Source organism: Patella vulgata, chromosome 3 (assembly GCF_932274485.2).
Source record: "Patella vulgata chromosome 3, xgPatVulg1.2, whole genome shotgun sequence".
In the NCBI taxonomy this organism is placed as follows: Eukaryota; Metazoa; Mollusca; class Gastropoda; family Patellidae; genus Patella; species Patella vulgata.
This window is the reverse complement of record NC_065881.2, coordinates 56,042,025-56,056,409: the sequence shown is the minus strand read 5'-3', so window position 1 is coordinate 56,056,409 and position 14,385 is coordinate 56,042,025. Positions and strand designations below refer to the sequence as shown.

At 36.7% G+C, this 14,385-nt stretch overlaps 2 protein-coding genes across 6 annotated transcripts in view; one reads left to right on the top strand and one right to left on the bottom strand.

Annotated features, from left to right (window-relative positions):
- Nucleotides 1-14,385, bottom strand: part of LOC126816344 (sodium-coupled monocarboxylate transporter 1) — a 126,952-nt gene that overhangs the window by 4,438 nt on the left and 108,129 nt on the right. For 4 of the 5 annotated variants that reach the window (XM_050542778.1, XM_050542776.2, XM_050542779.2 and 1 more), the window contains exons 2-10: nt 13,717-13,785; nt 12,821-12,872; nt 11,475-11,542; nt 9,719-9,799; nt 9,007-9,080; nt 7,731-7,871; nt 5,774-5,909; nt 2,256-2,341; nt 540-652 (exon numbers count right to left, since the gene is read on the bottom strand). In XM_050542778.1, coding sequence (XP_050398735.1) covers nt 540-652; nt 2,256-2,341; nt 5,774-5,909; nt 7,731-7,871; nt 9,007-9,080; nt 9,719-9,799; nt 11,475-11,542; nt 12,821-12,872; nt 13,717-13,785 — 820 coding nt within the window. Of the gene's footprint in view, nt 1-539; nt 653-2,255; nt 2,342-5,773; nt 5,910-7,730; nt 7,872-9,006; nt 9,081-9,718; nt 9,800-11,474; nt 11,543-12,820; nt 12,876-13,716; nt 13,786-14,385 lie in introns of all 5 variants that reach the window. The other variant, XM_050542780.1, reaches the window with a different exon arrangement.
- LOC126815178 (tropomodulin-1) overlaps nt 1-14,385 on the top strand; it is a 193,737-nt gene that overhangs the window by 72,360 nt on the left and 106,992 nt on the right. The window lies entirely within an intron of this gene.

The window sequence follows — 14,385 nt, the reverse complement described above, 5'->3', positions numbered from 1 at the left end:
TCAAAGGATGACGTCACAATTTGTATTTTAAATAGATATAGCCACCGGGCTAACAATATATTACTTAATGTCTTCCAATCGACCGTTAAACTACACACAATTTCGTTCTAAAGCAACGGATCTCCTTTAGACATTGACAGCACTAAAATAGAATAATTGACAAGATTTAAAATTGAACAAAGAAGACGCAGTTAATTATAGGCTTCAAAATATACAATTATTAGCAGCAAAGACGTAGTGGGTTTCTGAATCGCTGTAATAGTCGATGCGTGTTTTAATATCAAGGTGACAATCTACATAAAATTCAAAATATAAAACATTTCCCATTTAGAACTCTTCGAAAAGATGTCTCCAGCACACTCCACGCATTGTCTTCATGAAGAATTATGGAATGATCGATAAAAACAATAACGATTAAATATATGAGCATGATAAAAAAAAAGTAATGTTTTTTAATGGACAAATGGAACATTTCTATTCAAAGACCAAATGATACCAAGGAAACATCATAATCTGAATTCTTAAATTGATAACAGTACCTAAAAGCTTAGTTACGTATGTTTTCTTTCTTTCAGTAAGGTAATCAAAATGTGGTTTGAGAAAATCTTCCCATGTGACAGCAGCTAGAGCATTTAAACAGGACGACATTGTACTAAAGAGAAACAAATACATATTAATATTACTTTAAATACAGTCAAAGTTTGAATAGAAATAAAATACATTAAGACAGGATGTGCCATCTTCAATACAGTCAACGTTAGAAAAAATACAATACATTGAAAGGGTCACCTTAAAATATATCTCCAAATATATCGATATTATGCCACAATATTCATATTATGCCCCAAGCCTTCTTATCTTAGCTTACCCCATTTATCGATCATCAACGGCCATGTTGCATTTAGTAAGTTATAAGCATTTAGAGTGCAATATAAAATAGGAGAAGGGGAATTTTAATGAGACCATCACGGTAAATTTCACTGACAAGAGAATCTACCACAACAATGATGGTAGGCCTTTCGTATTTGAGCCATCAAGCGTGGTCATACTTCAATAGTTGACGAATGATGTTTTTTTTCCAGGTAGATCGTTTGTATTTATCCTCCCGGACGTTGACCGAACTAATCACAGTTTTAACGTCAAATGGTATGACACATCCATTATTGCCCTGTCGGATTGACAATATGCGACATCTCATTTGTTCTGTGTTCTAATATTGGTCTTTGATGTCTTGTTATATAACATCTTGAGACGGAAATTAATTAAGGACTAAATGAAATTCATTATAACAAGCGTTTATCAAAGCAAAGAACCCATATTACAATTCTTGTATGTGTCTCAATTGGTTGACACATGTCAATCATTGAGAAATTAGTCGAACTAAAGATTCTATCATATCAGATATATTCACATTACACAGTTCATACATCATTGTGTAAATACCCGAATACAGAAAACACTATAGAAATAGGATTGTTTTTGTGAAAGTTTCGGCTGAAAAACTAACCCCAATAATAAGCCCTCTTCGAAACTTCACAAACGCCACTGTCTAGTTTGGTCAAAGGTCACGAGAAGTAAGCAGGGCTAGCGCTAATCCCAACCCCAACCCTGGACCTAGCCCTAATGCTTACCCTTACCCTAACCTACAATCTCGCCAACAATCACGTGTCCTTAGCGACCTTGACGAAAATTGAGCTGGTTTTAATACATAGATTTAGCCGTCTCTCTTGACGTTTGTCATGTTGACGTCCCCCCCCACACTCTCATCCCAGAGACACATATGGGTTCAGCACACTGGTCACTAAATACAGGTAGAAACTATATATACCGTTGTATTGCATTTAAATTAAGATAACGTTTTCCTCAGAGCCTTTTACAAAGAGAATTAACCGGCTGTATTCACTAATATAATACTTATATAATACGAATAAATGTTCAGTAAATCTTATATTGAAAAAAATAGCTGCATTATTGCTTGATCTGAAGTCCAATACATACAACATGGAAGAGATGAATGGCCGAACACATTATTTTGCCCGTAAATACCAGTTACGGTTATACGCTTATTACATCCATGGACGGATATTTTAACACATACAAAGGAAAATGATATATCGAGAAACGATAATTGCAATAATAACAGCATGAACACAGTAGACACATTTATTTGGTATATATCCTACATTTTACAAAATAAGACGTATTTTACTCGTTTCCGTTTACCTGACATGTAGAATGTCATAAAGTATAATTACCTTAATGCACCACTGAATAGACAGGATATAAACAAACCAGGTAATCCAGGATAACCCAGAACTTCCATTACAAAATATGGTATTAACTAAAATATTCAATATAATAAAAGTAATAACATATATTACAAATGAAAACAAACTCCAATATGAATATGTTTCTTGTAGTCATTTAATGATTCTTATTATTTATTTAGCTAAATGAATTCAGTAAATGAAAAAGGAAATCGTAAATAACGTACTAGCTGTTAGAATACCCAAGGCCAATACGCCCATCCGTTACCACGAACCCTATTGACATTTTGTTCTGTGACCAGTAACTCCAGTAGGGTCGTCTGTCCAACCTCTTGGGTTTTCTCCGGGTCCTCCGGTTTCCTCCCACTGCTAAAGACCCCTATGCGCAAGCGAATTATTGAAATAAAAATTAAACCATATGTTAGTCCCGAAATGACCTAGTTTGTGTCGAGTGGACGTTAAACCCCATTTCTCTCTCTCTCTCTCCAGTAACTTCTTTGGCCAAGCTTATTCTAACATTTTACACCGTTGCCACAGCCGGTGTCTAAATCTTGGACCCTTCTCGTTCTTTGGGATGTGTCAGTTTACAAGTGCTACCCCTCCTTCATTAGCGAACAGAATCGAATGATAAAGGGCAGATATACTCGTTAAGAAATACCAATCCCTTTTGATGCTTGTTTTTTTTTACTCGTAGGTCGTTTAGTTCTTGATTGTTGCTAACTACGTTCATGATTAAATTTTCAGGACTTAATCATAAATCCCTAAACCAAGTATCAATGTATGTTATGTCATGGCTCAGATATACGTCAAATCTATTCTAGCATGTACTACAGAATCAAATTTCCCAGCGCCGAGAATGCCCCCGCCTCCCGCCCTTAAGAGCCCTAAGCTTGGTCTGACTACTCTCCTTTGGAGACCCCACATCGCCCCTGGATGGTTAGATCTATTTGATAAGGCCAACTTATAGTTTGGTTAAAAGTCACGACCTGGACCTTGCCCTAACGCTAACCTATAACCTACAATCTCGCCAACAATGACGTGCCCTAACCCTTACAATAACCCACAATCCACATAATATGACGTCATATGTGCTTTAATGTGCAGAACCGTCTTCGATCTAGCGTTCTACCCCTACATCCCATCGTAATCTATCCCATAATTCCGATAAAAGCCACGTCCTCTTTTACGTAACTAATCTGCGAAATTCCATTGGTTAATTAGGAGCTAAGCACTTCCGGTTTCCATTTGACCATGCTTGAATCATTAGAACACGAGACGCGACAACGTCGAGTTGTTCTAATGGATAATTCAAGCATGGTTAAATGGACAATAAACCCCCGATAAACGTAACAGGAACGTGTTTATCGATATTGTAGCTTAAATATTTAGGGATTTTCTTCGGAACTATTTAGGAAACATTTTTACACCCATTTTAAAAAGTCATTATTTGGCCACGTGCTTGCGTTCATTTTTCAAAATATTCTCAATAGATTTAGACCGTCCTTGCTTTCCTGCCAATATAAAATGCTTAAGTCTCGAGTTGCTGAAAAATGAATTATGAAAGAAAATGTTATTCGGATATCGACAAAAAAAAAATAAACAAAAAAAATTAATGTTTGAGGAGTTTTAAAAGAACAGGAAATTAGTCTTATTGCGGTATTTAGGGACAAGTGCCAGCTGATCGAAATAATTCCGGCCTGCTATCCGAGACTAAAAGAGGAGTAACTCTTGGCAAGAAGGATGACTTCACTTCGGGGGTTTCATGTAAGTTTTCAGCCTTTATTATTTTATTTGCAGACTGTTATCACAATGTTGTAGCTAATTCTTGTTCACACAATTGTAGTTCGTACTTTCATCCTCCAAAATACCCTATAAAACTATGACAGTGATATCTAGCCTAAGATTCTAGTGGTTGCTATGTATACTGTTCTTTTGTTTCGTAATGATGATTGAAAATGGTGTGATAGTCATGTGTGCAGAATTTCTTTAAAATATTTGCCAATAAAGATTTGAGTTGAGGAAGATCACTGAGCACAAAAATGAAAAAAAAAGTACACTGTAATATGTATTCGCAGTAATTCGCCTTGATAATTTACAGGGGGTTTATTGTCCATTCGACCACACTTTTCGAACACTCAGAACCGAGGAAATTTCTAATTGGTGTTACAATTTGTATTAGTGACATTATTATCGCGACCTCCAGTTTCATGTGGAGTATGACATTTGGTAATACGGAAAAATTGTATTTCTGCGAAAGATTCAAATAGTTGTTCAAAGTTAATATAAAGATAACACACGCCTCCCACAGAAATTAACTCGCTTGTTTTGGTTCAGATTTCTTTAAAATAACTGTTGAAATGTACTATTCAAACAAAGACGTGGTGTTTGTTGTAAGTATTCGACTTTCTGAATTTTAGGAAAAAGAATAGAGAGAAATCGAATTAACAGAGACATGATGTCTTACTGTGGTATTTAGTTTTGACAGAAATTACGAATGGATGTTAGTTATTATAAAAAGTAATCCATATCGTGTAGTCTTTAATATTGTTGAGTCCTATAAATCTAATAACGACCAAGCTACAATTCTTATACTCCATTTATTTCTATTAAGGAACTTTTTATCCAGACAAACGAAGAAAAAAATCCTGCCATTAGAAAACGGTTTTAGAACTGAGCTGAATTTTTATTAATAGGGTGTCATATTATGTTATCAAAACGGAAGGCAAAAACAATGGCTGTTATGTTATAAACCGAGAGATACCTGTAATATTATGATCAAGTCGTCGATCATTGCGTAATATAGATCAAATATGCAACGAAATACCAGCAGCTTTATTATTTGGGTGTAAGTTTAAATTAGTCACAATTTCCTGTTTTGGTACGTAGCCTTGAAGATAAATTTGGCTAAATATTATTATTTTTGATGTCCGACAACGTCCACCACTATAGCTAAAAAATTTATTTTTTAGATTATTTAATAATCTAAAAAAAAATCTATTTATCAAACTTTGGTTAAAAGCGAGTTTAATCTTTAAAAATCAAAGACTTACTACATTAATCGAAAACTCTCTGGGTATAAGTTACAATATGCGATAGCCGAGATGCAATTTCTTCGCTTAGAAAATACGAGAATGTTTAACGTTGTTTTCAATTTGGCTGTTAATAAGTACTCCTGTCTCGGTAGTTTGAAGAATATTCGGTATACCGCCCTCTAATGTACATGTATGTACTATCTATAAATATATGTTTATGTTTCCGTACACATAACAACCGTCGAAGACAAATACATTCCGCCCTGTCTGGTGATTGCAATAATTATACAAGAACAGACGGACAATGTAATAAATCTGTACGTCTATCAACAATAGACTACATAACGATTAACCCAGTTTTATTTACCACAGATTGTCTCTGGAATTATTATTTAAATATCAATGTCTAAAGCTGAGGATTATATGGGATAAAAGAAATTATAATGGTCGGAAAGATACATTTAAGAGAATTACCTGATTTGAGTTACTAACATAGCCGGCAGACAGTGGGTCACAACCTTTTTGAGCATAATAAGCAAAAACGACAATGCCGGTTAAACTGGTTAATGTTAATAAAATTATAACTCCAATTACATTCAACATCACAGAACTAGAAATAATAGAAAAACAAAAATAGAAAGAGTTTTAATAACACACGGATTTACTGTGGCGATATATAGGCGCAACAACTTTACCGTGTTGAGTGTATATAATTTAAAAATTAAGACCGTATACAACCTATCAAAAATCCCTTATAATATTTAACGAAATAGTTCTATTAAAAAACGCTACTGAATTACATATACTAATACATTATTTTAAAAATCTTTAAAATCCAAACTTTGACAATGAATCCGAGACTAATTTACATTTATAGAAAGAACCTATCATACCACTTAAGGATAGTGCACCTAGTCACTGGTCTTAATGTATCGGGGCAATTACCTAAATATGGTCAACAGCCCAGATTTAAGGTCATAAATTTGAATGTGTAACTGTAATATTATAACGGTAAATATGGCAAACGGTCAACTGTCTCGTGCTTATAGGGACATGGGTATGTATGCACAGCAAATCGGGGTAAATTAGATGTTTGGGTGTAAAAGATAAAAGCCAAGAGCCATTGCAGATCTCGTCATAGGCCACAAGATGTAGATAGGGTTAGGGAAGGTGATTGTTGACGAGTTTGTGGGTTAGGTTTAAGAATTTTGGGGAGATGTTGAGTCTCCACATAAGCAATGACCTAGGATGATGACAATCTCGTGACCTTTGTCTAAATCTGAAATGACTCTTGGCTTTTAGCCCTAACCGGTGTTTGGGTGAAATAAACGTCCAGGGACAGACTGGTCCATCAACTTCTTGTACTCATCATAAGTCACGAGAAAATCGCTACTTATTCCAAGAAATTCCCTATTAGTATACAGTGTTTAGGTCCTGGTATCAGTTCCTTTCGTGTGCCCAAAAACACATTAAATGTTATAGAGTTCTAATAATGTTTTAATTAATGTTTTAGTTACGTAACGGAAGTCTTAATCTGTACATATCAGACATTATTCACACACGATGGCATCGAAGGAACAATTATTAATAGTATTGTATTGTTTCTATTTTTAATGACCTAAATTGTAGATTTAAAGACATCATTTCAGAGGGCAGATAAGACAGACGTGAGCGTTAAAGTGGTGTGAATCCTATTATCATAGCTGTTGTATAATGGGTTTTACATGTTATTAACTAATGGCGAAGTTAGCTGGTGGATTTATATACACAAAGACCATATGGATCCTCTAAAAGCCAGTCAATCTTTGGAATAGACAAACTTTGGGACTCTTATTACCCCACACGAAGCAGTAATTTAATTTAAGCTCCCCAACACTGGCTACGTTATTACACAATAAAATACATCGGTACATCAAGTATTGATTTGTATTTGGTATCATTGATAAATCAGTACCAGAATCAGATTATTTCAACATCGGTGGTCATCACCAAATGCAATTTATACTTTAGCTTTGCTTATGTGCTTTTAAATTAGATCTAGTTGTTGATAAAACTGGATAGATAAAATGCCCAACCAGATGCAAAATAGATCTCCTTGTAGTTTCTACAAGATGTCGGACGAAACGCGGGAGGGGATTAGAATTCATGTCTCGGACTGTTTCTGTTTTTTTGTGTGATTTACCTACATACTTTAATGTTAAAGGTCAACTTCTTTCAAAAGCTTCAACCGGTTACATAGAGATCATACATCTTTCTAGATGTTTTATAAATGTTATGTTGGTACTATGTATGGGATAGGTGTTTTAACTTGACTGACAGATAGAAATTCGCGTAGATTGTTATTGACGTAAACATAGTCCAGGTTGTGTTAATGTTGTCCTGCAAGTAATAAAATGAAAATACCAGTTCATCAGTATGATTATCCACTTACAGTTTAGCCTTTTTTAATGTAGGCAGAGCACAATATCTCTGTACACTGGCTTGATTTACACCATACGTGGATGTCCATCCTATCGTTCCACCAACTACAAGTGACCAGAACGAATGTCTTTGAGTTGGATCTGGGTTAAAGCTGAAAATGGAATCGAACAGAACATTATCACTAACCCTAGTCGCCCTATATTTTTATATACTTCGTTTATGTTTCGCTGTGTTCCGAAATATTGGTCACCTTAAGTTACTGCAGCGCAGCAGTATTTTCAATATTTGATTATTTCACGATATTTTGTCGGGACCAATATTACTTTTTATGACCCTTTTTCGAATTTATGACCTAAGAAAGTCGCACCAACATGTTAGTTATAAAAAATCGGGTGAAGAGGTTTTTGATATTTGTAAACTTTATTCAGAATAATCATTGATACTATTTTCGTAAATAAATATTCCCAAAGGCAACCACAACAGCACCATTTCTGTCCAGCTACCTGGATTCGATATGTGTAGTCTAAGTATGACAGTTAGTATTATTGCACACAGAGACTAACAATTCAAAAAAATAATCTTACGGTTACTTGTGCATTGCGAGCTGTGAATTGTCCATGAACAATGGCGTTTATGTGTATTACACGGGGCCTCGGTTGATCGTCACACGCAAACGACTTGGCACATGTTACCCGGCGCCACCCCTGACAAGTTAATCCGGGCTCGAACAACCCACACCGGGATTGAGTCGTAACTACACAATCACCGCGTCCCACAAGTAAAATATAGAACAAATCTTTAGGAGTAATGATGTCAGAATTTCTACCAATTTTCTAGTTAACTAAACTTGTGAACAGACGGACTAATCAAGGGAAATAAATTTGTCGATCAGCAGAACTATTTCAAAATTAATGCTCCCAATTAAGTCCTTTGAAGAAAGGGTGATAATTTTGTCAATAATCATCCAAATGCTTACCTATTAAATATTCTCAATCCGTTTCAATTCCTATTGCTTGTAAAAAGAATAGAAGGGAAATTTGGAGGCAAAGGAATAATTCTGATTGACCTTGTTAATCATTAATTTTCAAATATTTTAAAAGGGCTTATTGCTCTCCTAATTCCCCCCAATTCCCTCCAACCACCAATCATCGAATTTCATAAATATGAATAATAAAACACTGCAAGTTTCATAAAAATAGAAAATAACTAAATAAATCACCAATTTCGTTTCAGATTTATGATACAGATTGTCTTTGTGAATGCTAAATTGCTCCAACTATACCTACTCGAAGAAATCAATTCTACCCCAGGCATCATTTATGTTCCATACTTCTGTCATCCCTCCAACAACTATAGAACCCTGTAAATATATTTCTTTATAATTTTTCAAAAAATCTTCAGGTAAAATACATCTTAACATTGCGTTTCGTTTAATTTTCGATTGTTAACTCCACTTTATGTTAACAGAGAGACCCGTTGAATACACGGAATTGTATTAAAATTGAAATCTATAACTGTCTGATATATTATACCCATTAATGTAGTTCAATTATATTGTTCATGTATAATACTTATATACAACTTGACATGTAGATATCGTCCCAATCACTTGGTTCGTAAATAATGGTAATAAATTGAAAATAAATCATTCGTCTTGCCCGATAAAGTGGCTCTGTTAGTGTCAAATCGATACTATTATAAATATGTACTGGACAACGACATAAATTTATTCTGTAAAACGAAAGGTCATTATTAATCTACAATGAACGGTGACAGGTTGTGCCAACCTCAAAATACAAACCTGAACGTATCACGGTTTAAGCTAATGTTTTGGGAAATGTTGGGAAATGTTATTAACTATGCAGCAGCACACTAATTGAGCATTCTGCAAGGCTACATAATTTTCCTAATTTTTTGTATGCGCAGGCCTTCCACTGATAATAATCCACGTGAGTTTCTTGTATAAACTAAAACAAAGGATAGGAAAATTATCATTACCTGAATAACAATTGCCAATAAACCTGCTAACATAATGCTAGATTGAAAGACATCAGTCCAAATGACAGCTTTCATACCACCCTATAATGTTAAAAATAACATGAAATATACTCTTCCAAAATGTAGGGGATATTGAAATGTAAATACATATGCAGGTTATTTTATGATAAATAGTCATGGACACTTGACATGCTTTGAGAGTATGTTCACAGATGAAGAACTTATCGCCCCAACAGAACCACTGAGCTGCACATGCGACACGCAATAGCGCCATACACGTGGGAGGGGTTCATTGTCAAATTTGACACTTCAAGGAAGGGTTGATGTAACTGCCGCGTGCTGGTTTATCCTATCCATGTTTGCTTTCATATCGGTTCTCGCATACGATTTACTGTTTAGCGTATCTTTGCTTTAGTGTGTGACGTTTAATTTGCAATGAGACGTCTTCAACATGATGAACGTCTACGTGCTATTGACATGCTTCAAATGGGTTCTACACAGCGAGCAGTAGTCAACATGCTTAATGTGTCACAGTCTGTGATCAGCAGACTGTAGAACCGGTACCAACAAACACACAATGCTGATGATAGACCTCGTTCAGGTCGTTCTAGAGCCACTACACAAGCCCAGGATACATTCGTACACAGGTCCTGCGAAATCGAGGACAAACGGCAAATCAGCTTTCTGTAAACTTGTGCCAAGTAACAGGAATTCGAGTTACACCCTAAACGATTAGAAATCGACTACATGCAGTCCATTTGCATGCGCGACGACCGCGTTTTGTGCCTCCATTAACTCGCCAGCACATGGCAAACAGGCGTCAATGGTGTAAGCAGCGTAGAAATTGGGGTAATCGTCGATGGGCGGGTGTAATGTTCTCAGATGAGTCCAGATTTACTCTGAATTTCACCGATAGGCGTGCTCGCGTTTGGAATTGTATAAATGAGCGTCATGCTAACGTTAACGTCGGGCGTGGGCCTGTTATGGTGTGGAGAGGAATCACCATGACTGGCAGAACGAACTTGCATATTGTTCAAGGAAGGGTCACTGGTGTGTACTACCGTGACCACATCCTGGCACCGATAGTTCTGCCCTTTGCTCAACGTGCAGGTCAACGTTTCATCTTTCAAGATGATAATGCCCGTGCCCACCGCGCTCGAATGACTACCTCCAGCCGTGAGTCCTGACCTTTCCCCTATAGAGCATGTTTGGGACATGATCGGGAGACGTGTTCGTCGACGTCAACCGAAACCACTGAAAAAATTGGCCTCGGCACTGCAAGAGGAGTGGGTCACATTGCCCCAAATCGTGATTGGACAGTTGATTAGAAGCATGCCACGAGGAATTGCTGAATGTCTGAGGATTGGTGGATACTCATTATTAAGACAAAAATCAAAAACGTCCATTTTCACTTTTGACAGTGTATCTTGGCGAGTGAAATGGGGCCGTCAGATAAGCCGCCCATATAAACTGTTTATGTTCATGTGTAGGCAATTGGCCTGTTATTAACATACACCGGTTATCTCTAATAAAAACAGCAGTGCATTTCAGCAGTTTTGGATTGTTTCGGAATATCCCCTACTTTTGTTGAAGAGTATAGAAGAATATAAAACCGTTACGTGTATCTCAGGGCCGTCTTATTGTTGTGCTATTTATTGATATTATGCTATATTACATATAACTAACCTATATAATACGACTTTTTCAGAGACATTTAAGTTCGAAATTTTCTGAGTGTATATAATCTATTACTAACCAGTGATGTATAAAATGTTGCGACTAGACCTACAGTAATAATGGTAGCCCACACGGGAAATCCAGTTACTGAAAAGAAAGACATTAATGGAAGTTATTGTTGTTTCTAGGAATCTGGTATCATAAAATGAACGCTAGTATAGAAGACAGCCATTACAAGAAAGTTTCTAGTATTGATAGTTAACCAAATTATCATAGTCATCAAGACAAAGGCTGTGGTTGTTCGAGATAACTAGCCTGTCCAGACATGACGGTTGTAACCATTACTTGATACAGCAAGACAAGGACAATTACAAATGACAAAAGACTATGACTTCCTGCAGAAAAGCACGCAATTTCAATGACGGCAACAATTATGGTGGCTGAAAGCGTCCATTTAGATCGGCGGGTTTCTAGATACAACGCGGGAGTCGCCGTTAAGCCAGCACGACGAAAACGGCGCCGATCGGCGACTTTTTCGTCGTACTACCTTATCGGCGACCCGCGACTTTCACTACACGAGAGTCGCCGATCGGCGACTTTTTCGTCGTACTACCTTATCGGCGACCCGCGACTTTCACTACACGAGAGTCGCCGTTAAGCCACGCGCCGAAAAAGTCGCCGAAAAAATCGGCGCCTTTTTCGGCGACTTGCTTAACGGCGACTCTCGTGTTGTGAAAGTCGCGGGTCGCCGATAAGGTAGTACGACGAAAAAGTCGCCGATCGGCGCCTTTTTCGTCGTGCTGGCTTAACGGCGACTCTCGCGTTGTATCTAGAAACACGCCGATCTAAATGGACGCTTTCAGCCACTATAAACAATAACGAATAAAGTAAAATTTCCAAAATGTGTTATGGAGGCGCATTCCACAGCCAAACAATTTGATTTTATTATCCACATAACAGCTACATTAAGTCAGTTATCGGTGGTGTCTGGCAAACGAAAAGAAAATCGCCCCGGTTTCTTGAATTTGTTAGTTTGTAGGCAGAACCTGTAAAATGAATGGGGGTCACAGTGGCTAAGTGGGTAAAACGCTGGCTCGCTAGCCTGGAGGTCGGATATTAGATCCCTGCATTGGCCGAGAAAGTTCATGCCTATTTTCCGGCGTGATTTCACCTTGTCAGTAATGCAGGACTGGGGCCCGGCAAAGACAGCTGTCTATAGTCGATCGGGTGAGACGAAAAACCGAGCTTCCGTGTACACATTGGCGTGCACGTAAAAGATCCCTTAACGGTTGGAATTTGATATAAGAGTAGGCCGCTGTGCCGCTGTCCGATCCCGTCTTCATTAGCCCAGTTTGAAGCAGAACAGTAGGACGTTAAACCCCATTTCATTTCATTTTGTTAAATGTATAATTAGAATATATTTACCCGCTTCTAAAGCCGTCGAAGGCGCATAAGACGCAACACCCATGTACAAAATCTGGAAGTGAAATAATATTTAGTTTTAAAATCTATGATAGTTACATCAAGTAGTTCCAAAATCATACAATAATAATATTATAGAAAAATAATTCCCAAATTGTCCAAAGCGATTTAAATAGCAGACGTTTTAAAAATACATTCTCGCGATAATATTTATGGGGTGGTTATTTCCAACAAAAGTGTATATGGAATCTTAATAGAAAAATACTGGAATACTCGAAAAACACTCATGGAGCAATCACTTAGCCAAAATGCCAGGGTATCACTAGTCTCTGGTATCACTAACTAGCAACCCTGGCGGCTTATTGTCTGCCAGCTTGACTTAGGGAGCGGTTATTGGTCGAATGGTTAAGCCGTTTTGGGAACATTGAGAGGTGAAAACGTAGAACAGACTCTGCAATTAAACGGCAGAAACAGAAGTTGGCAGAAAATAATTCAAGAATTTACTTAGGCCTTAATAATGTAAGGTAAATGGATAGCAAGTAATGACAAATACATTCTCATTCAAGTTAGGTGTCAAACATGACTTCTAAAAATAGATTTTTTAATATAGCTTGGGGTATCTCCTCGCCAATACAAAGCCAATTTTTGAAACAGTAGATTAATTAATTTGAATATGTTCATAGTCAAAATATATCATCAAATCACACCGGGAAGGTATCTTTAAGTATATAATTCCAACCTGGAATCGGAGTATTTCTTATACCGGTCTAGAATCGAGGTATTTCTTAACCTTCGATCACACAAAGAGATGTAACCAGGGATTCGGAGTTTCTCAGTGTATGGATTAAATGACCACAACAATTATATCTGAGCGAGGATCGTAATTTGTATGTTATTACCTGTTGAATGATCATTATACATGTCCCTGTTAATTTAGCTGCCTTGGAGTTAAATCTATACTGCAAATACTGAAAGATACAAAAAATATCATATAACTATACGGATTTAACATATCGACTGGGTTTATTTCAAACATGCACCCACCAGCTACTAATTATCAGCTAAATAACTCTTTAAAAAAATAATTAAAAATCGGATCATAATTACGACTCCTAAGGTTTAAACAAGATTTCTTAACAGTGGAATTTACCCAGAAAGTTCTTTTCTTTGCATTTGGACAGACAATCAATATAAATTACAGAATGACATCCACATAGTAGAGGTCCCTAAGTGGAATAACTAACATGACAGTAAGTGAGACTTGTGCCCTCCCCTATAAACTAATAGATAACATTCATTCATAAGTGGCTCATTTATCTGTATGTTAAGGCATCGAGAAATTAAACTGCTTACCACTCAGATCAACCTGAGCAGAAACTGTTCATCATCAAATTTGGTCATGACATTGCTGTAATGAAACTACACCAAGTTTCATCACTCCAATCAATGAGATTAGGAGTTATCGTATTCCTAAGTATGGACAAATGAAATTGCTTATCGGTTAGATCTATTTTTAAGGCCATCTCCAGGTGTGGCCAAAGGTCACGAGATGTAGGCTAATCAGGGCT